Below are 23,428 nucleotides of genomic sequence, written 5' to 3' on the forward strand. Positions count from 1 at the left end.
ATCAATTCATTTTTTGCAAGCTTCACTGATGTGGTATAGGAGAAGGATATTAGGAAAAAGTGGAAATAAGCTGTGGTAATAAAACTGTATGGAACTGTATTTACAATTCACAATTTTAAGTAGAAGATTATGCACTTGTTTGAGCCGGTCTAGGTTCAAGGACATGTGGACTATAGCTGCCACTAACTTTTTTCCGGTAATCTCGTTAATGGTAATTGATAACTTAGAAGTAAGTTGGTGACTGGTAACTCTATTTGTCAATGTTTTGTTAACTTAAAAGCTAATGTTTAAACAATTGTCAATTGAGTTTAGTTTTCGTACATAGCTATCCGAACAACCCCTCGATACTTCCAATCTTTGCGCTGTCTGCGCTGATCGTACAAAGAAAGAATTTCGTTTATGAGAAGTTTTGGTTTTTTCAGCAGAGAAAGAAAAATGATCTTCAGATAAAAATGTTTGGTTTGTGGGATATTGCTAACTATGCTAAAAGTGTTGCACAGAAATACTAAACGCGATAGAGTGCTGTTACAGTAAAGTCCTAGTAGCGGGTGTCTGGAAAAGGCGAATAGCGAATAGCGAATAGCGAATAGTTTGAAATACCGAACAGCGAACCGAACAGCGAATAGTCTCGAATAGCGAATAGTGCGAATAATTGCGAGCAGTCTCTAATAGTAGTGTATTGTGGCAAACAGTGGCAAATATTGGCATATAGTAACAAATAGGGTACCCAGTATCTCGCTGCTAACCTTGTAGCGACTTAGGATGGGTTTTTTTTCCGCTAAAAAGCACAGATACTTATAGTCAGTATTTGGTACTTTTGGCGACTGTTCGCCACTATTGGCACTATTTGAGAGTATTGGTACTATTCGGAACTATTCGCTATTTGCTACTATTTGCTTTGCTATTTGGGTTTTCAAGACACCCTTTGAGTAGGCGTTCACAAAAAGGACTCCAGTTAGCAGAATAAAGGGAAAGGGATACTAGGCGATGAGTAACTAAATTATAATTAATAACTAAGTGCAATGGGGAACTAAAGCAAACATTCTTTTTCAGAATGGAGAGTTTGACTTTGAATGATGACCAGGTGGAGGAGTAAGTGGTAATTCTTGTTAACAATGATGAACGTGCCCTGGCAAACTAACCTCGAGAAAAGGCCAAAAAGATGTGATTCTATACAGGGTGAAATAGAACAGAAACATAGAACAGAAAATAAAAAGTGCTTGTATTCATTTCAATTTATTGAGAAACGTTTTCTTAATACTGTTTGAATGAAATGAATAACACTCTAGTAAAAGCAAGGGATTAATGTTTTGTAGAAGTACTAAGTGTAGCACTATATTACAACCAGCAAAGGGCAAGAACAGTACATGCTAGTTATCTACAATTAGGGGATGAGTAGCTAAATAACTTAGTAACTGCACTTAAGAACTAAAACAAAGATTTCTTTTCAGGATGGAATGGGAGGCAACGGATATGCAAGAAGTTAGTAAAAATTGAGTTGCACCATATTTCCCTACAAGAGGCAGTTGTTCCCATTATGTGCTATGAGGAGATGTTGTGAGCTGTTAGAAGAAGGAGCTTGGAAAGAGCAGTTTCTTTAAGATCTTTAGGTAACATATTGTCTTAATTAAACAAATAGTGAAATTTTCCTCCAACTTCGGGCTTTACTTATTTTGGAAGCGAAGGAAGGGGAGTGTTGGTAGTAGTTATTTTTTAATCTTTACATTTTATCTACACTTTGTCCGTGATTGCACCTAGGTCTGCCTATGGGGATGTGTTAGCGATTAAAAAGGTGCTGTATGAAATTGTAGTCGTTGTGTTAGGGACAGTTGATAACCTTGTGAGGAGTGTAAAAGTTTATGGAGATTGACCAATTTGTTTGGGTGTAAATTGTGGGTTTTAAGATGCTAGAGAAAGAAATGTAATGGGCAATATACAGCGCATGGTCTCCATTTCCGTTACGAAAATTATAAATAACTTAAAAATTGTGACAATCTCAGGGCAGGATAGGGAGTAGACTTGGCAGGGAGGAGGGGTAAGAGTTGGGGTGGGGAGGTGGAACGGTGAGATATGTTTCAGTCTGCCTTAACGAACTCTTTAACAGAACAACTCATCCAATCCTTTCCTTAGCTCTTTATCTTGTTTTTATCAACTGAATTCCCGTGCCCCACCAATTGCAATGAGTTCGATGGGTTTGGCGGAACGTGAGCCGAGTAAACAAGAAATATCTTAAAGACTAATTTTTGTACTGATGTACTTGTATTTTAATTTTTTTACCGTTTATCCCCAGGACGCCAATGACGGTTTGCGGCCTGCCTTACCCGAGGTAATTGCCTCGTTGAGGGTAATTAAGATTACTCGCGAAAAAGTGGGTGAGTCTTGGCTGTGTCTACTGAGATGATGAAGCAATTCTTTTCTCTCTTTTCACCTCTTTCAATTAATAATTTGCTTCAAAATTTAAGAGTTCTGGACACAGTCCTGTCATTTTGTGTTTATTAAGTAAGTGTACTAACAATCTTGATTGATCTGTATGTTTGCGTTTACAATATTTCTGTAGTCACTTGTATGGGTTAGTGAAATTAGCAATTTTTTTCTGTGTCGTTTGATGGTAAATTTGCGTACTTTAAAAGTAAAGTTGTAGAAGGATGTTTTTATTTGACTATTTCACTGATATTTTTTGGTTAAATTACCTACAGCTCTTATGGTATCCTGTACCATTTGTCTCGTTGAATTTGGGGAAGGTGAAGAGGTCAATGAACTACCTTGTGGTCATCCATTTCACAATGAGTGCATCAGCACATGGTTGAAAATGGTAAATGCAATAATATTTGCGTAATTAACAGACAGAGAGGCAGATTGACAAACAGACAGGCAATTTATTTCAACACGGTATGTCTTCAATAGCAAAGAATTAAATTATAAAGATAATTATTAATCCGAAGAGTTGTTACAGTAAAGTTTTTAATTGTAACATTTCCTGACTGACTGACTGACCGTGAGCCATTAAGTTAGTTTTATTTGTAGCCTTAAACTTTTTTCTTGATAGGAAAATACAGTCTATTTTGTGCATTCTCGTGTAAACAAATGAGGCGAAATACAACCCTTTGGCAGATAATCAACAGACTATTAGAACGTAGTTTGAGTTTCCTTGGCACTGAGCGAGGATTCATGCGAAGAAAGTAGTTTTGATAAGGCACACTGAAGGGGGGAGGCTGAACTTTGTGGCAACTAAAAGTTGATTAAACTCTTTGGACTTTTGTGTTCAATACAGTATATGTTGTCTCGCTGATCTAGCGGGAGCATGTTTTCTTAAAATTGCTGATAGAGGCCTTTTTTTGTGCAATGTAGTGGAAAAAAAGTTGAAGTACTAGACAGGGTAAAATTTCTGATTGCTGCAAATTCAATATCTATAAGGGGGAGAGTTGTATTTAAGATTAAAGATACTTTCTTTTCTTTGTAGCATGCCACTTGTCCAATGTGCCGCAACGAATTGCCGCAATAAAGAAATAGTGAAATTATTGTAAATAATTATTGTAAATAATGTTAGTATTGCAAGTTTTGTTAGTATAGTTAAATTGTAAGTTATGTTAACATTGTAAGTACTAGGTAATTTTTGTATGTAATGTAATGTAAGTTATTGCATTAATCACAAAAAAAAACTGTACATTTAATTTCAACTGTAGTTTAGGAAGTTAGTTAAAAATGAAAGTATTAGAGGTAAAGTGCTATTTTTTTCAGCCATCACTTTTTTTGACTGTTAGATGGTGTCGCTTTCACTTGTATACGTAGCAGCTGCCTAAGAAGTGAAAAGAAGTTACATTATGGTTTGTTCAAACTCAAATAGTAGAAAAAAGTGTTTTATACTGAATGAACAAAATGGTATAAATTTTAGTTGCAGATGAGATCTTAAAGATGCCATTTTTTTGTAAAGTCTGTTGAATTCAAAAATCAAATTATTATATTTATTAGCATTTCTTGTTTGCCATCTTCTTTGTTATCATCAGCAGAGATTGTTACTGATCTTTTTTTAAAACTTTACGGTGCCCATTACATTTTTTCGTGTCACCTCCCCACTAGGTAAAACAATTGCATATTTCACACTTGTTTTGGTTGCACACTACGCCATCTGCAGGTATATGTTTACAGTTGAATTTTAGGATAATTTTCAACAGATAACAGCAAGTCAGCCTAGTGATATGCTACTATTTTGGAATTCCTGGTTTAAGTACAAGTTCATTAAACTTGATTTGCTCAAAGTATGAAAATTTTGCTTTCAATTTAGTCGTGTACTAGGTAGCATAGTTGATTGCTTCACTGTTCACCGTAGCGTATGTGTGGTGCTTAAACCATACCTTTCCTGATGTGCAGAGCATGTGCGTACTAACGAAAGTACACATTGTCTTTAAAAGCATCATAGTTATGAAAAAAGATAATTTAATCTAATATACTAGTACATTTACCTTATCCCAGTACAGATGGTGGTTTTTGATCTTTTGATAGAGTTTCTTAATGGCCTATAGATAATAGATAAAATATAGTGCATGTTTACTAGAGAGCTGATATATGCTAAATTAATGTATCAATATTGTTTGATATTGAAAAATATAAAATATATAATGTGCAGTGTTTTTCATTTTGAGTTGATATGTATCTAATACTTGAAGTAAATGGATTGAATTAAACAAATTAATGTTCTTACCTTTTTGCATTCTCCAGATATAATTTTATTCTGTACAGGATCATCTGTTGAAGTCTGTTGTATAACACTATCAAACTGTTAATTAAAAGTGATGATTATTTGGGTATGGCATGGTATAGAAAAAAGAAAATGATTACATTGAACGTATTTACTAAAAAGTTTTTTTTAATATTTACCATTTTCCACAAGGGTTCCATGGAATCAAATATGTTTGTGATATTGACTACATGATTTTTTTGCCCATGTATAATCGGCCGCTATGATGTTATCTAAAAAATAAATGTTGACATCATTTAGCTGTAAGTGTCAGTAAGCTACTATTAATTGTTGCATCTACTTAGCAGATGGTAAATGGTATATATTGAGAACTTTGCAGTTTTGGAAAATACATAGAAGTTAACATATTTCATTAATGAAGTAAGTTAATTTTGCAGACATTATTTTCACATCTAGTCCTTTTGATATTTCATCTGTGTTTGTGTGGTGGAGTTGAGAATAGTTAATTTGTCAACTTATGGCAAGTGCACAGTAATGTATTCTATGTCTATTACTGTTCTGACTGTTTGAAATGCCTGAAATGTAGCCAATAATTATTTTTGTCAAATATGACAGTTTAGATGTAGTGCTAATTTTGTTACTTTGATTTTTTTTTTTTTTCACAAAATGTACTCATGGAAAATATTAGACTTGAGCTTAAAGCTACTTCATGGTTGTTGAATTATTTCATTGGTAACTATCAATAGTTAGTGTTTTAATGTTTAATTACCTCGTAACACCTTGTGTGAGATGTAATCTAAAACACAAATTCAAAGTAAAGTTAATTTTCTTACAGTTCTGAGTTTATAGTACTGCTAGTCACAAGAAACTTTACTATCGATTAGAATTTGTTATTTTGCAATTAAAAATTGTTAAAAGTTACAGTCATAGATTTTATACTTACAAGGTTTTGACATGTGCCTTGGAGTGTTACGTTTTTGGTGTCTCTACTGTTTTTCTGAAATAAAGTTAATGTTGATATTAGTAAATTTGTGCGCTTTTGTGCTACAGTTCTGATTAGTCATGGTTTATATACTTGCAGGGAATTTTTGAATAAAAGATGATATATTTCTATTCTTTAGTGTTTGGCAAAGCTGAGCTTATGCATTTTGTAAATCTTTCCAGTTTAACATAGTAGTTTGGAGAGCCATTCCTTCATGACTTTTCAATGGCCTTCCCTGGGGTTACAGTGACAATGGGTACTATGTGGAATTGTGTAGTGTGTTGTTCCAGGAATGTCCATATTTGTGCCACAGAAGGGATTTGAAATTCTTGGCGCAAGGAGGGTTCTTGAGGGGTACAGAGTTTAAGAAAATTTATGAAGCATAATTGAAAGTATTACAATGTTGGGCTTGGGTTGTGATGAAACATTTCTTTCATGGGAGGTGTATTGATAATATACAGAACTATATACAGTAATGTTTAGAGGCCAATTTTCAACATGTAAAGTTGAAAAATATCTGTATTATTTGATTTCTGTAGATTTTATTGAAAACAACAGATGTACTTACGCTGGTGTCGTGTTGTCATCTGGGCATCATGATCTAAAACAAGATCAGTAATTTATGCTGCTGTTACTTGTACTTAAAATTGTAGGTTGTGCAATAGTCCATATTTGTGCCACAGAAGGAATTTGAAATTCTTGGTGCAAGGAGGGTTCTTGAGGGGTACAGAGTTTAAGAAAATTTATGAAGCATAATTGAAAGTATTACAATGTTGGGCTTGGGTTGTGATGAAACATTTCTTTCATGGGAGGTGTATTGATAATATACAGAACTATATACAGTAATGTTTAGAGGCCAATTTTCAACATGTAAAGTTGAAAAATATCTGTATTATTTGATTTCTGTAGATTTTATTGAAAACAACAGATGTACTTACGCTGGTGTCGTGTTGTCATCTGGGCATCATGATCTAAAACAAGATCAGTAATTTATGCTGCTGTTACTTGTACTTAAAATTGTAGGTTGTGCAATAGTCCATATTTGTGCCACAGAAGGAATTTGAAATTCTTGGTGCAAGGAGGGTTCTTGAGGGGTACAGAGTTTAAGAAAATTTATGACGCATAATTGAAAGTATTACAATGTTGGGCTTGGGTTGTGATGAAACATTTCTTTCATGGGAGGTGTATTGATAATATACAGAACTATATACAGTAATGTTTAGAGGCCAATTTTCAACATGTAAAGTTGAAAAATATCTGTATTATTTGATTTCGGTAGATTTTATTGAAAACAACAGATGTACTTACGCTGGTGTCGTGTTGTCATCTGGGCATCATGATCTAAAACAAGATCAGTAATTTATGCTGCTGTTACTTGTACTTAAAATTGTAGGTTGTGCAATGTTGAGTTTTAGATATAGTTTAACAAAATGGTCAAAATTAATTACAAAAATTGATACATATTTTAATTGAAGGTTTTGTCTGTTTTGTCATATTAGAAATGATGTTGCAGGTATTCTTGCACTTTAATATATTAGGTATTGATTTTCTCTTGTGGTTCTGAGTTGCAAATTAGTCTCACTTTACATTTATGGAGGTGAAAATGGGTATTATTGTGAACTATGAATCCTTTTTATTACTTGTGAAATGTGAAATCGCTATATTTTTCTTTTAGAATTGTTATTTGTATATTAGCTATTAATTGTTATTTTCTAAAATGCATTGTTTTGTTTTGCACGAACCTTGAAGTGCCAATATTATTTTTTTTGTAAATTGTTTATGTGTCCTTTTTTGTAAAATTTGATCTATAGCTTGCTCCCTGAAAAGGCCTACTGTGGAACCTTAAGTCGGCATAACTTAAGGCGTCTTTGGGCGATTTAAGGCACCTTTAGGCTCTCAGGCAAAATTGGCAAGAAAAGCATTGCGACTTTAGGCAACTTAAGGTAATTTTAGGCAACTTAAGGCGAGTTAAGGCAACTTACTTGAGGAGACCTTATTTCACTTGGGTGATATAAATTTAAACTTAGCAACAGTCTTTCCATATATCTTTTCCAATAACCCAGTATTGTACCAATACTGGTATATAATTAAGTCACCACAGTCTCAAATATCCAAGGTCGGGTTGTTCAAAGCCTAATTAAACTAACCCAGGATTAGAGAGAATTTTTATTACTTTCAGTTTTGTAACTTTTTGTTCTAGTTTTCTGTTTATGTAGTTTGTCTTTTAGTTTTGAGTTGATTCATTTTAAAACTACACAACTATAAGGAGTGAAAGATATTTCTACACACACAAAAAATATTATCTGAGTTAGCGCTACCCAGCTTTTGAACAACCCGGGCCAGATTTCAAACCATTAAAAAATAAATACTATTAAAGAAAGAATTACCACAACACTGGTTAGCTCAGTTGGTAGAGCTTCGGACTACCGTGCGAGAGTTCTCGGGTTCGAGTCCCAGACCGGACCAACACTCAGGGTTTTAAAATAACTGAGGAAAATATGCTGCATTTGCAATGACATCTGCAAATGGTTAGATATTCTAGTCTTCTCGGATAAGGACGATAAACCGTAGCCCCGTCTCCTGCATCTTCACTGTTATGGTCAGCAGGGGACGTTAAAGAACCCACACACTCATCGTAAAGAGCAGGTCACGAAGTTCCCGGTGTTTGTGGTGTGGTCTTTGCCCATTGTGCTGCTGAAATGCTCGGAGACATTAGCTGTTAAAGCTACTCTACAATGCGAGGGTAAATAAAGTATACATACTACTACTTATCTGATATTTCTTGCATCTCCAGTGTCAATTTTAGTCCTTTTCGGGGACCCAATCGATTTGATGCTCTCTTGCCTCACTGAGTCAAAATATTCCAATACCATAGTGAGTACCGCATGCTAAGTTGTTTCGTAAGGACACTTCTTGTCAAATTTCACTAACTACTTGTGAAGTTCCAGAAAACTTTGATGACCCTGGCAGTTTACACCGTGAATCGAATCTTTTTAGAAGGTTTTGTTGATCAGACCAGCAGGAAATACATCTTCCAAGTTTCACTAGTTTCCATGTGACAAATTACAAATGCTCAGAACTTTGAACATTTTCACAATTAAATACTAGAAATTGTTACATCGATACTAGGCACAGTGGTTTCCGCCATTTTGATTTTCCCAGTAACCCTTGTGCCGATAACTGGTTTCCATACTCCAAAGAGACGAGACATCTGTGCCACGAAAATATGAATTTTCTTGCTAAGTGTTCGGGTGATTTCAAATCACCCGATAATAAATTTCTGTATTCAAATTTTGGAGAGTATTAGTTTGGCGATTTGTTTTCTTTCTGGTTTTTTGTTAGTCGCGTGAGAACGAGTAGCTCACGTGAGGTCGTGTAGACTTTAGTCACGGGGCCAAACTAAGGCACGTGTTCCAAACAGTAGTCTGGCGGCCATGTTTACTGAGAGTTGATCGCAAGGGTTATGTTAGATTTTGATAGTAACAGTAGTAACAGTAAGCGTAGTCCATGTAAATTGTGTATAAGATAATGTGAATAGCTGGCTTTATCAAATGTACGAAAAGGATAGATAAACTTTACTTTGCAAGTTGGTTCTTCAATTACAAAATTCACAAGTTCACAGTTGGTTTGAGTTGGTCGAATGTGGAATCAAATGCAAATAATGATTTTTGCTGGAGAAATGGGCCACTTTTGTCACTTTTTTACACTGGGTAAGTAAAGTATTTAAAGTGTAGACTCAGTTTGGTTCAATTGAATTTGGATGACAATATTTTTACTGCTCAGTGTAAAAGTGACTAGAAAGAATTAAGCCTTAACCCAGAAATATCTTTCTATTTTTTGCTTTTCTCGTTAATGATTTGGAACACCTCTCACTGTTGTTGTTTATTAATTATAGACTGTAAGTCTTTGGAAGATTGGATTCAATAATATTGTGCAAAAATTAATAAGCTTAAATGAAATTATTGCAGTATAGTTATTTGTTGTATCTTTCCATATTTAATATATTTTGTGATGATAACAGAGTGTCATCTTGTTTATTAATTCTTTCACAACGAAATACACGAAAAAAAAAAAAAAACTTAATAGAAATAAAAAGGCATCTGTGAAACAGTATAGATGAGATTGTCATTCCTATTTAATTATTGTCCACATGTAGAAATTATTCCTGCTAACATTAGGGGCTAGAGAGGTGCAGGACTATAATAATATTAGATTTTTTATGTATAAGGCAACTACGACTATGAGGCATAATACAGTAATTGTTGGGTTCTTGTCCTCTTAAAGGACCCTAGTCAGCCCTTACTATTTTTGAGGCCATCAATATTATTGATGTTACAGGTGAAGTCTTGTTGCTTTACTGTAAGTTGTGTCCCTGATAGTATGTCCCTTTATCTTTAGTAGTTTCACAGTGATTTTCTTTACTTTAACATGCTATGAATAAAACATAAAAGCCAACCTCTTGAGGCAAACCTATTGACGTTACCTCTGGTGCACCCTGCCCTCCCTGTTCTGTAACCATCACGCATTTATACATCTGGGTGAGGAGAGACACTATAAGAGTGCAAACACAATGCCGTATTTCCTTTCAAGGAGTTGTTTATGCACTTGTTCAAATGTGTCGCCTACATATTCTGTTTCTCCATTGCATCTTCACCTGTCTCCATTTCTATCTAAAAATTTTGCTATGTTCTTATGTGCAATCAAGGACTGTTCCAACAGAACTCTAGTTTTTTTATACTCAAGCTTTATTTCGTTATTTTGAGACAGATGTACTTTGCTATGAAATAGGAGGATTTACAAAATCTCCCCTGTTGATACCATCTCGTTTCAAATGGGACGAGTTGTTATCAGGCAAACTGACCACTTTCACATAGCTAGAATTATTCATTTTCAAAATAAGTGGACTTTTTAACAACTTTGAAAGTCCAATTATATGTAGAAAAGTCTGTTTTTCTGTGGGGACTATAACGAAAGCTGTCCACATGTTTTTATGATGTTGATTTATAAGTCTTTTTACCCAGGCAGTGAGGCCTGGGTTTAAATTTCAGCTCCGTTTTTTTTTTCTTTTCCACATTCAGTCACAAATTGCTGTCTGGTCTCTAAGGCGCATATGTCACCTGTGCATGCGTACAGCACGTGGAATTTACAGAAGTTGTCGACGTGAAAAGTTAGCACGGATGCCATGATTTCTAGGGTGATGAAATCACATGGAAACAAACATACCGTTCAAGGTAGACCAACACTATAGGACGTTAAGTGTTTTCGGAACGGGTCAGTCTGCAAGCCTTATATGAGATCAATTTACAAGTGAACATTTTGAGTGAATTTATCAAGAATCATGAAGCTATCAACCAGGGCTATCAACTCTTCAACCTGATAAAAAGCATCCTAGATGCGTCATCGTATTTTTAGATGTGGTCGTGAACCAAGTAGAATCCCAGTGTGGACTCGAGAACTTCTGAGCAACAAGAGCAGAGAGGTTAGAGAATTTGTTTGCGAATGTATCTGTTCAATTACACCTGGGTAAAACTTTCTGAGAAACTTCGTTAAGTATAATAGAGTTAAAATCTCAAACTCAACAATATTCTCTTGTTATTTTCTTGTAACAGAGTTATGTGTCTTTACAAGAATGAAACCCATGTAACAAATTGTACATTTAAGCTGAAAGAAACTAATGTATGTTGACCCCAGCAAAACAATTCTCGGCTTGCACTGTCACGCAATCCTGATGCAATAAAAAAATTATTTGAAATCCATTTAGTGGATAAAGTCAAGAAGTTCTGATGTTATAGGAGATTAATAAAGTGACACATGTAATTTTTAAGTCTGTGCGTTTTCCCAAACCTCAGATATTCGTCGAAATATTTTGCACACATTTACAGAGCCCAGTATGGAGCCGCTATGTTGGTGTATCTCCATGGTAAACCAACATTGCAGCCGGAAAATAGTGTAAACATCTGGAACTTACTTTGGCTATCCAGGCGACTGATTATCTGTATTGAGCAAACAAACATTTACATAAGCACTTTTCCTAATACTTTAACTTTTGAATGGGCTAAAAGTCACGAGATAACTATATGTTTTTTGACAAACACATTCGTAACTCAATGTCATGCACCGCCATAAATCTGAAATTCCAAATGTCTCGCTCGCTTGGTAAATGCAAAAACAACAACAACAACAACAACAACAGCAACAACGACAAAGGGTAAGGAAAATAGACTGAAACGTTCATAGGCTGATATGAAGACCTTGACTCATTTCACTCCCTGAAGACCTGCAAACTAGTAATAAGCTATTGATTGATTCCATGAAGTGCAATCAAAGGCAGAATAGCTTGAGCACATTGATTCGATTGAATTTCGTACGACTTCAAATGCAGAACATTAAGCTCAATTGCAATATAGCTAGTGCTTCTCAGTATAATGACTGCCTGGGTACACGCAGCAAGTGTCTAGTTTATTTCTTTGTTCTCTGGGACAATGACTTTATGCATACTTTTTTAAAGAGCGCATTTTGAAAAGAAAGAATATTTTGTGACTTACCTTTTTCAGTTATTGTTGCAATTGTATATCGGCTATTGTCCAAACAATTATTCCTTATCTCTATATCACTGAAGTGTGGCTAGAACTGTTGACCCATCAATTTTCCCAATTGATCACACAGGAACTTTTTGTTCTTACTGGGGTCCCTTTATTTGACAGTACAATAGGAACATTTGCAAGAAAAAAATTAAATCAGTTGAGAGCAAGGAAGATAACAAAAGTTAAATAAACCATCATGTATGTTAGTTGTCAGGCAGGCTTCATTTCTCAGATGGCCAAGACTCTGTCATCTTTGGACTCATTTCCGGCATGTAGCCACTGTCGTCGGCAGCCAACAGTAGCCACTACTGACTATACTATGTAGGATGCTAATCCTATTCCCAGGGTCGAAGGTGGTTATCTATAATTTAATAATTAAACGAGACTTACCTGTGAGGTGAAGTTTGATTGGAATTCTATCTCATCACCAGTCAGGAACGAAGGAGTCACATGAGAGAGCATGTGCATGCGATCAGTCAGTCTTAAACATGCGTGGCTGCAGGACAAAGGAAGGAAGGAGACATGATAGGACAAGGGCACGTGAATAATGTCCTTACAGGGGGGGCATGTGACTCCTTCGTTCCTGACTGGTGACGAGATATAATTCCAATCAAACTTCACCTTACAGGTAAGTCTTGGTTAATTATTAAATTCTATTTTGTCCCCAGTCTTAGTCACTCCGTAGTCACATGAGACTTTAAAGCCCTGCAGTCACAAGTAATTTTGCAAACGTGGAGGCATTGCTTCAACCAGCAGCTTTAAGTACGTTTGCTAGGCTGATACCAGCTTTATGAACGGAATATGAAGTCGAAGCAGCCCATGTTCTGTGTGTCGTTAAGGTAGTCACATTTGTGCCAGGGTTGGCAAGAGTTGATTTGACCCACCTAGTGACCGTGTCTTTGCTAACAGCTCTATGTGGCTTACAAAAGCTTATTAAGAGTTTTGGTTCTGCATTATCGCGGAATGATTCTGTTATGGATATGTATTGTTTCATGGTCTCTACAACACAAAGGCGTTTGTCTTGATATGCTACAAGTTCAATAGGTTCTTGATGTTTCCCCGGTTTAATATGTTTGAGTTTCTCTCCTATGGCAAAAATATACCTGTCTGGTAATTTCTGCATAAGATTAAAGTCAAACTTGTGGATCGTTTGGCATCGTTGTCCTGTGAGAATTGCAGGTAGTGTCACCAGTTTAAAAGACAGGTGTTTCAGGTCCAGAGAAGTGACTGGAGCTAGGGTCTGCAAGTGAGACGGCACTTTGTCAAATCCCATATGTGGGTGTACTCGGGAAGTGCTGGTTTGAGTTGAAAAACACCTTTTATAAATCTACAGACCAGTGGGTATTCTCCGAAACTAATGTTGTCAGTAATTGTCATTACCGCTGATAGTGCTGATCTTGCTGTGTTGATGGCACTATAACTGAGGCCTGAATTAAACAAGGAGGTGAGGAATTCTATTCAATCTTCGACAGTAGCTTGTGGCGGGGAAGTTTTGTTGTTTTCACAGAAACGTTCCCATTTTGCGAGGAAGGTTTTACACTGCATAGGCGTGCCTTGTCGCCAGGATGCCATAATTACATCCTGTGCTGCTGCAGATACTCCAGTGTTGGTTAATTGTTTCCGGATAAGTTGCACACTAGTAATCAGAGGCGAGTGTGTAGTGGATGGCATGAGCTGGGATCGCTGGGGAGAGTCAGCAGGTCCTTTCGTGGTTTGAGTTCTATTGGTGGTTGAAGGAGCATTTTCATAACCTTGGGGTACCATGATTGAGTTGGCCAGTTGGGTAGTATAGATATCCCTTCCCCTTTGTCTGATGCTATTTTCTTGAGTACTGCAGGCACAATGCTAAAAGGTGGAAAGGCATAAAATTTTAAGTTATGCCAGTTAACTGCGAATGCGTCAATCGCTTCTGCAGTGGGGTCAGGCTTGAACGAGCAATAACGTGGGAACTGACAGTTAACCCTGGAAGCAAACAAGTCAATTTCTGGGTGAAATTGCAATTGCTTTAGGGCAGTTTCGAGGGAAGTTGGGTCAAGTTTCCATTCACTGGGCCCCACAGTTTTGTAGGATTCATAATCAGCGACAGTATTCTCTTTCCCTGGGATGTGTGCTGCACTAATCCAAATGCCCCGTGGTATACACCATGCGCAAATTTCCTTGGTGAGTTCATGACATGAGTGAGTGGCTAATGCCCATATGGTTGATAACAGAGACAGCTGTAGTGTTATCGATCATGAGCCTCACATGTTCATCCATTGAGTTTTTTGCAAATATTTTCAGGGCAAAAAAGGCGGCTAGTAGTTCTAGACAGTTTATGTGACACTGGGTTTCCTTAGCCGACCAGGTCCCCCTGGTTGAGGTGTTGCCGCAAGTGGCTCCCCAGCCCACATGGGAAGCATCACTGGTTATGATTAACAAGGGTGATGGGTGTGAAACTCGATTGAATGCTGATAAGATATCATTTACCCACCACCTCAGTTCATTTTTGGCAGACTCAGAAAGTGTCATAGGTCTGTCAAAATTGCTTTTATTTTCCTTAAGGGCGACCAATTTATCTTTCTCAAGGGCTCTGTACAACAGAGGTCCATGCATTACTCCGGGAAATGTAGCAACTATTTTCCCAGTCACCTGAGCAACATCTCTGATACTGGGTTTCTGCCTTTCTAATAGGGTTCGGCAGGTCTGCTGAACTGATGTAGCTTTTTCAGCAGTCAAGTAAATTGTCATTGTGACTGTGTTTATAATGAATCCTAAAATGACCAATACCTGAGTAGGGATAAATACTGACTTATCGGGGTGAATAACAAACCCTAATGGGTCTAATTGAGAGACAGTATCAATAACATTGTGTACACAATCAGTGTACGTTCTGCCTTGGAGGATGGGATCATCGATGTAATTAGATGATATGTGACCCAATCTGTGAAGGGCTGTCATTGGTGGTTTCATTAATTTAGTGAATTTTCTAGGGCAACATGACAGTCCATTAGGCAAGCAAGTGAACTGAAAAAGCTGACTCCACCACAGGAATCTCAGATATTTCTGATGATCTCGCGCTACTGGGATGGAATAGTAAGTGTCTTTTAAGTCCAAGGAGGCTAGGAAAGAATCTTTCTCAATAAGATTGATTATACTTTTGAGCGTGTCCATCTTAAAATGTTGGTATGGAATCCACTTATTAAATTGTTTAAGATTCAGTATGATCCGATAGCTGCCATCTTTTTTCGGGCAAGTAAAGATGCTGGATAAGATCTCATCCTTGCAAGAGATAGCGGGTTCAATTATCCCCTTTGAAAGCATTTTACTTATTTCGGTATCAATAGCAGGAATGTGAAGAATGTTATTTTTGAGGCCAGCTAAGTGTTGCTCAGGTCGATAAGTGCAAGGTATGTGGACACCCGAGATGTCCCTCAAGATTTCTTGATTGGAGGTTTATTGCTTCCAAGCCTCCATGGAATTTCCAAGCCCACCGACTTGGTAAAGTTCGCAACACCAGAGATAATATGCTCTTAAGCTTGGTACAAAATCTTCAAATTTGCTTACCGTTTGTTTGATTCTCTCAAACTCGGCTAGCACTTGTCATTGTCTTTCGAAGGCCAGGTGTGTTGTTTTTTCTGGTGAAATGGCCGTTGGCCCTTCCCTAAAAAAGGGCGCGAATTGTCCCTTTCACGTGTGGAGTCAAATTTTTGGCCAAAGCAGCCCGTAGCTCTGGGTTGCAATTTAGTTGTTGAACCTAGCTTGTTTGCCAGTTTGCTTGTATCCTGAACATCATGAGCTCGTTTAGCTAGGTCATCCCCAAACAGTAACTTGGCGTTTGGAATCTCAGCTTACAAAGAAGATAATATTCTGGTTTTAGGGTCGGTTTGATCTGTTTCCTGCGTAAAAGGAAAAGTTCATTTGCAGCATGACCCAGCAACGCTACGGTGTCAATGCTATACGTAGCTAGTCATCATGCGTGTAGAGGTTCCACTTTTGAAAAAATCCTGTTTGTTTGTATGCTGTGTTGCCAAAACTGCTTAAGACGTTTTTAAGAAGGCTCGGGGAGAAAATCATAACTTTGCTTGCATTTAAGATAAGCGACTAGTTTTTAGTTCTATGAAAAGAACAAAGAATTATCTAGTAATTCTGAAAACAATATGTCGTTTTGTTAAATGTGTGAGTTTTTAGCAAGTATTGCGTGACCACCAAAATTTGAGGTTTCAGTTTTCGGTTTTGGGTGGTTTTTGGACTGCCTTTAAAAAATTTGTCAAAAAATAAAGAAAGCGAATCTGGCAAAATAAAGGCCATTCATTGCATATGTAGCTCAACTTGTGTAGAAAAAATGAGCGCAATCCATTTACCGCCAAAATTTGAGTGGTCGATTCTCACATGGACACGCTCTTAATTGCTGAACTATAGCTGCTTCAGCCTGTAATAAGTCTTCATCTTCAACATCTTGGTCTGGGGGCAATGGTTTGAAGTAAAGAGCGTTGATGTCAAAGGACTCCACAGCTTCCGAGTATTCTCTCTTTGTCATCTCCCACATTTCTCTCTTTTCTCTTTTTCTGGCTATAAAGGAGGTCCACCATTCCATGTCAGCCCCAGTTAAACGAGACCTCAGGTGATCCAATGCCCTTTCCATGGTCTTGGGCATTGCATTTTTGGTGTCTTCTGGTCTGAGGAAGGAAGGATATCTAGGAGGCATATCTTTCATAATGACAAATGGTTCTTCCCTGGGTAACAGGGTTCAACACTGCGACTGTATCAGCTGCATTTGCAACTAAAACTTCAGCAGTCGCACCTTTGCAACCAGTCATCACCTAAATTAACAAAGAAATACAAATTTGAGAATTTTGTCCCACTTGTGGAGATTTGAAAATGTAAAGGCAAAATCCTGCTCAAGTTCCAAACAACACAACTTAAAAAAAACCTTACACAATTTGCTCGATGAGATGCCAGTATAGCCTTTCTGTTATAAACAAGTAGGTACTTCATGTATGGGGACTGATTTCTACCACAAAAAACTGAATGTCATTTCCAATAGCCCTTTTCATGGTTAATTTTTCTCATTTGCATAACAATGTAATCCAACGTGGATGCAAGGCAATTTCAGGCTAAAACTACAAAATAGCCCAAAATTGCCTCATACATGCTAGATTTTATTGTAATGCAAATGAGCAAAGGTAACCGTGGAAAGTGCTATTTTTGCAGCCTCTAAATTCCTGGGAATTTGACAGGAATTATGCAAAAATGGGCAACTTTTTTTAGGAAAGCATTATAACAATAGTACTGTGCAACAAAATTGCAAGCCTGGAAACTAGATAGATAACAATTATAAAGAGTTCCAGAAATTAAGATGTTTGGCAGTTTGGCTGGAACTGTGCACGCACACCACATTTGATCGCTGTGAAGATTTCCACTATTTCGAAATTTCTTCCTGTTTGCCTGTATTTTCTGTGTTGTCTAGCTTGCCTAGGTCGGCAGTTTATTTGGGTAGTGCACACGATCGATCAAACATGAACCCATGCCTCCAGTGCTAACCCTGAAAACAAGCATGGCAGCTTTTCAGTGGCACATGAGTTTGTTCCAAGATTCTGATATCTTTCTGTTTTGGCTTGATTTCGACTTCTTTAAAGATATTTCTCACAGTCAAACATAGACTTTGCTGTTTTGAGGTACAAGTGGAACAGAAAGGTAAATGTATCGAAAATGTCAATGTATGTTTACTAATTAAGAGCTTGGTGTATTTAGCGAGGGAAAATATCACAGGGATTTCCCATCATTAAGAGACAATGATTGTTTTTCATTTATTGAATTTTAACTTGAGTACAAATTATCATTTAACAGGATTATTTGTGTGGATTGCATGTTTTTGAATTCGATCTAAAGTTGTAATTTACGATCTTGATTGTGTCGTCAAAGTAATTCAGAAACTGTTTTTCAGACATTAGCATGAAGAAAAGCTGCTGAAAGGTGATAAAATCAAAGAGTTATTAATTACTTAATAATTAACTTATGCTTTGCAACTAAATTTTTATAATTTGCAACTATTTTTTCTTAACTGGACGCTAAAATGTAGCTTTACTTTTTTACATTTTAAGTCCTGGGTAACCATTCCTTGTGCTCCCCGCCAGACAGAAGATGGTATACCATTTCCACCTCACCTGTCCCATTTTTTGTAAAACAAAAAATGTGACTGGTGCCATGATGTTGAAAGGTAGAGATGTATGGGCGTATCTACGACTTCAGGTTGTAAATGTTGTCCATGTACACTGTTGATGGTTTTGGGGTGTAACTGGATGGTAAGAGCCTGATATGTATTTCTTAATAAATTGCTTGTCAACTCTATTTTTAAAAGCACGCGCTATATATTGAGCCTTACAGCTGGTCCGGAATTTATCTCCACTAATAATCCGGAGTTTTTATAGCTACAATGATGTACCTTTTGCACCATCTGCCTGCTGTTTTAGTTACAACTTTACCTCTAAGTTTATGTTGCTGTGGGCAGGCTCCACCAAATCAGTTTCAGCCAAGTAGTCTTGAAGTTAACCGACTGCTGAGCATGGCTGAAAATGATGATGTTGTTGCGTGCTGCATCGCCAGGCTCAAAAATATGGAGGGGGAATTGGGACAAAAATGCCATTGAATCACATTTCATGCCATTGGATCATCGATGCTATGTCATTGGATCAAACATCGTTCTATCCAACAATATTTTTCATGTCATTGGATCGTATGTCATTCTATCGGACCATATTTTTCATGTCATTGGATTGAACCTCATGCCATTGGATCAGACTTCATGCCATTGGATCGGACTTCATATCATTGGATCAAACTTCATGTCATTGGGTCGAACTTCATGCCATTGGATCAAACTTCATGTCATTGGATCGAACTTCATGTCATTGGATCGAACTTCATGTCATTGGCTCAAACTTCATGTCATTGGATCGAACTTCATGTCATTGGATCAAACTTCATGTCATTGGATCGGACTTCATGCCATTGGATCGGATTTCATGTCATTGGATCGAACTTCATGTCATTGGATCAAACTTCATGTCATTGGATCAAACTTCATGTCATTGGATTGGACTTCATGCCATTGGATCGGACTTCATGTTATTGGATCGAACTTCATGTCATTGGATCGAACTTCATGCCATTGGATCGGACTTCATGCCATTGGATCAGACTTTATGTTATTGGATCATGCATCATTCTAATGGACGCTGTGGGTGCTGTCCTTTACGTCACTTAATCGGAATTTATGTAATCGGATCAGAATTCATGTCTTTGGATCATACATCATTCTATCAGACCATAATACCTCCTGTGTCACAATATCTTTGTTTCATTTGATCTTACATTATTTAAGAGCCCAAATCCTCATGTCGGCAAGTGCATTATAATACGGTACTTTATAAATATCATACAAGAAGTACCTGCCTAAAAATTGTCTCCCAGGGTGCTTTTCAGGCATAATTTTTAAAAATGGCGGCCACTGAGGAGGGTCAGCATCAAACGGTACGAGAACTGATAGTAAACAACGTGAAAACTGTTCTTGTCGATGTTATAAATCGGCTCAATTTGAATACAGGTCTTGATTATAGCTTATATAAGGTTGAATGGCTATGTTCACTGATTTTGAGACTGGGTGGAATGTTTGAAGAAAAATTGCTCCCAAACTTGCTTCAAGCTCGCCACCTAATATTACAGATGGTGAATGAGGATTCCTTCGACGACTACAATACTACGAGAGCAGTGATAGCAACTGGAAGTAAAGGAAGCCCGAAACTCGACATCAGCCGAAACCAGCTAGAGTATTATCTTGAGAAAGGTTTTAAGGGTGCTGACATAGCCAAGATGCTTAGAGTCAGTGATAAAACAGTGTACAGAAGACTCCATGAACTTGGAATCTCGGTTCGTGCAAGTTATTCAAGTATGAGTGAAGCAGAATTAGATGCTGTCATCCAGGATATACTTCATAATTTCCCAAATTGTGGGTACAAGTCCGTGCATGACCATCTCCTGTCCAAGGGCCACAAAATTCAAGAAGAAAGAATCAGAGAAGCAATGAGAAGAGTTGACCCTCAAGGTAATATATCAATGTCAAGACAGTAAGAGAAGAGGTGGGAGGTGGGTCATTAATACAGAAGAACCCCAATTAAGCAGCCACCCTCCGGGAAAGGACAAGTGGCTTAAAAATGTTGCATGTATTTTCAATCAAGTTGTTAACAATTAGAAGGTTTCACACCTTTTCCTTTGGGTTGCTTGTCATCATGTTGTTGGCACTGCTGTCAGAGGTCTCCAGATTCGTGTGACACACAGAAGATCTTACAATGTAAGGGCCCCTTTAGCCCTTTGGCACATGGATGGTCACCATAAACTGGTGAGGTATGTGTATTTGCCAAAATTGAAAAACAATATTTCACCATGAAAACAGCTCGTGTTTCTTTCAAGGGTGAATTAATGAATTAATGAATTCGTTTCCGGAAATTTGATTATATTCATTGCTTTAATATTCCATTCTTGAAGTGAATATTTCAACATTGAATGGCGACTTGATTGTTGATTGGATTGTTGTCTGGCTTCACACAATAAGCATGTGGGAATTTGGCCACAATTTGGATAATTTTGACTGCAACTGGTAAACTGTCATATGTCACACACTGTTTTCTCATCATTTTGTTTGTCACTTGCTTTTCTTAACCCTCTCATGATAAAAAACAGAGAGGCAGAGATTTTAGTGCACTCAAAAGGCTCAAACTGCTGCTGGCAGAAGAGAAAGTGGGGAAAATGTTACCCAGTTTTTGTTTTTATGGAAATTAGGGATATTTTGTTGCACTAAGTCAGGTATCATGAAATCAACATTTTTGTTTTGAATCAAGTTGCCATTTCAACATTGAAATATTCCTTTCAAAAATAGAATACCGTAAATGAATTCATTAATTCACCATTGATAGGAACACTTGAAGTGTTTTGTTTATTTGCTATTTTCTCCTTTTGTACATCATGTCCATGTTGCTTTTTAGGTGGAAATTTGTCATACATGGGTGTATTGATGGATTTTCTAGAAATATCGTTTTTTCGATGCAATGGAAACAATCAGGCTGACACTGTCCTTGACTTGTTCTTGGAAGCCGTCAATGTCCATGGTCTGCCATCACAAGTAAGATCAGATCATGGAGTGGAAAATGTGAATGTTGCTTGGTACATGCTTACTCACCCAACAAGAGGACCAGGAAGGGGGAATATAATCACTGGGCCAAGTGTACACAATCAATGGATAGAACGATTGTGGAGAGACTTGTTTGCAAGCTGTATCTACATTTATTATTCAGTATTCTACTTTCTTGAGGAATCTGGGCATTTCGAGTTGTCCTACAACATCCACGTGTTCTGTTTGCATTACACATTTCTACCAAGAATAAATCAGCACCTCCATGATTTTGCAAGTTCCTGGAATGATCACCCAATCAGAACTGCAAGAAACAAAACACCAAACCAGCTTTGGATAATTGGTTTAATTGACAATGAAAGAGTCATGGAAGTTTCTATGGAGCAACAGGTGGGAGAGCTTTCTTATCTTATTTCCCTCAACATTTGTAGGCCAATGACAATCTCTTTGAAATGGCTTAAGGATGTTCAGCGTTAAAATATTATATACCTCCCCATCTTCAGAATTCTATACAGGAATTCTAGTACACAGCTTCGTTGATGAATAACTTTTGTATGTATAAATTTACTAGCATTCTTCGTGAATGCTGTTCACTGATTGGCTTTGCTACTATCTATTGTTGTTGATTGTAAGTAGCAGTTATCGAGAAAATGGCACCTGCTTCTTCCTGTTTGCAAAATGTTTTTAGTGACTGTAAAGATTTGGATAGTCTTGTTGTTAGTTTTGAGCATCTAGTTGCTTTATACCAAAACAATAAGATTATTCACTTGATTATTAGATCCTGTTATAGTTGACTTGGGCTTTGCCCTCATCAACTATCACACAAAAGAAATCTCATGCTCATAATCTAATTGTTAAGTAGAATTTAGAAAGATTATCAAAGAAAACAAATTGAGATTGCTTTACACGTCTCTTAAAAATTCAGTCCCATCAAAGTGAAAGCTACCCAATTTCTAATCCATTGTGGCCAACAATAATTATTTTAAAATTATTTAGTGGAAGATTTTCTCTTTGGGATGTTTTTGTGTATCTAGACAACAGACAGGTTTATTATAATAATTTCATCGGTTATTGTGGCATATTTTTGTGCTAATGGAGAATTCAGCAGGCTAAAATATATTTTATCTCACTGCCGTGGACCAATCAGAAACAAGAAAGTAACAAAGCTAGCCAATCAGAGCTGCAAATGAGGGCAATCTATGAAGACTATCACCCATCTGTAATTTCCTGTTCTTTTCATTCATTTTGTATAAATCTTGCCTTAGCAGAATTGGGATGACTATGGCATAGACTGTGATGGGCCCCTTCCAGAGAGTTGTCGAGATGAAGGAGGCTGTGATCATCCCGAATATTCCGAACCCACTAACAGACAGTGATTATCATGACCTGATCCATGCCATAAATCCAATGCAGAATGACAATAGTTATGGGATTGATGTGTACTTGAGTGCTTGCAACTTTGTTGTGGAGAGACTCTCATTGCAGTGAACAGTCAATCTCTGGCCATGACTGGCAGGAGGTGTTAGGAGTCTAAATTTGTGATTCAGAAGTTTAGTCAGAGAACAAATTTGAGAGAAAATAACCCTCTAAAACCAAATCCTGGGAATATTGTGTTCTGGCATGCCAGTTCCAGCACTAAACCAGAGCAATGATAACTGTGTTTACTGTTATCTCAGTGCTAATCAAGATACAGTTTAGCAAATACTTGTTTCTCTTTTATTGATGACAAATCAACTCATTATCAACTCATTGCACTAGGCACCTACTGGTATCTGTGTGTTTCTAACAAAGAAGTAATGTTGTGTAAATCCTATGTTATCTGGTATAAATGACCTACTGGGTACTTCCCACCAATTTAACTACATGTATGTATCCCATGTCATTTTAATCACATGATTCATATTTGAATGCCAATGTGGCTTTTTACATAAAAAAGCTCTAATAAAACTGGAACCTAAAAATTTATAACTTGAAAATCTCTGAACAACAAGAAAACAACTAAA

General features: G+C 37.0%; 1 protein-coding gene and 1 long non-coding RNA gene across 7 annotated transcripts; one reads left to right on the plus strand and one right to left on the minus strand.

Moving 5' to 3' along the window:
* Nucleotides 1–2,856: 2,856 nt before the first annotated feature.
* LOC149099786 (uncharacterized) lies at nt 2,857–9,682 on the minus strand. 6 transcript variants are annotated; one of them, XR_016203476.1, is made up of 10 exons: nt 8,610–9,682; nt 8,066–8,526; nt 6,987–7,019; nt 6,617–6,649; nt 6,247–6,279; nt 5,466–5,492; nt 4,876–4,968; nt 4,700–4,753; nt 4,461–4,514; nt 2,857–3,796 (listed from the first exon to the last, which is right to left on the minus strand). It is a non-coding gene; the product is annotated as an uncharacterized LOC149099786 (long non-coding RNA). The 6 variants fall into 6 exon arrangements; XR_016203475.1 differs by having other exon boundaries at nt 8,441–9,682; XR_016203474.1 differs by having other exon boundaries at nt 8,066–9,682.
* Nucleotides 9,683–19,772: 10,090 nt separating this feature from the next.
* Nucleotides 19,773–22,836, plus strand: LOC149099787 (uncharacterized). Its single transcript, XM_089277017.1, has 3 exons — nt 19,773–20,641; nt 21,280–21,815; nt 22,694–22,836. The coding sequence occupies exons 2-3, from the start codon at nt 21,297–21,299 to the stop codon at nt 22,799–22,801; spliced, it is 627 nt and encodes a 208-aa protein (XP_089133143.1). The 5' UTR covers nt 19,773–20,641; nt 21,280–21,296; the 3' UTR covers nt 22,802–22,836.
* The last annotated feature ends 592 nt before the right edge of the window (nt 22,837–23,428 follow it).

This window comes from Orbicella faveolata, unplaced genomic scaffold (genome assembly GCF_042242905.1).
Source record: "Orbicella faveolata isolate gen_17 unplaced genomic scaffold, um_ofav_v1 contig_46, whole genome shotgun sequence".
In the NCBI taxonomy this organism is placed as follows: domain Eukaryota; kingdom Metazoa; phylum Cnidaria; class Anthozoa; order Scleractinia; family Merulinidae; genus Orbicella; species Orbicella faveolata.

Bases quoted from the DNA above. Each gene is read 5' to 3' on its own strand.
- LOC149099787 (XM_089277017.1), top strand. From the start codon at position 21,297: ATGGGTGTATTGATGGATTTTCTAGAAATATCGTTTTTTCGATGCAAT. The intron at 21,816-22,693 runs GTGGGAGAGCTT...TTGCCTTAGCAG, and splicing joins AAGTTTCTATGGAGCAACAG to AATTGGGATGACTATGGCAT.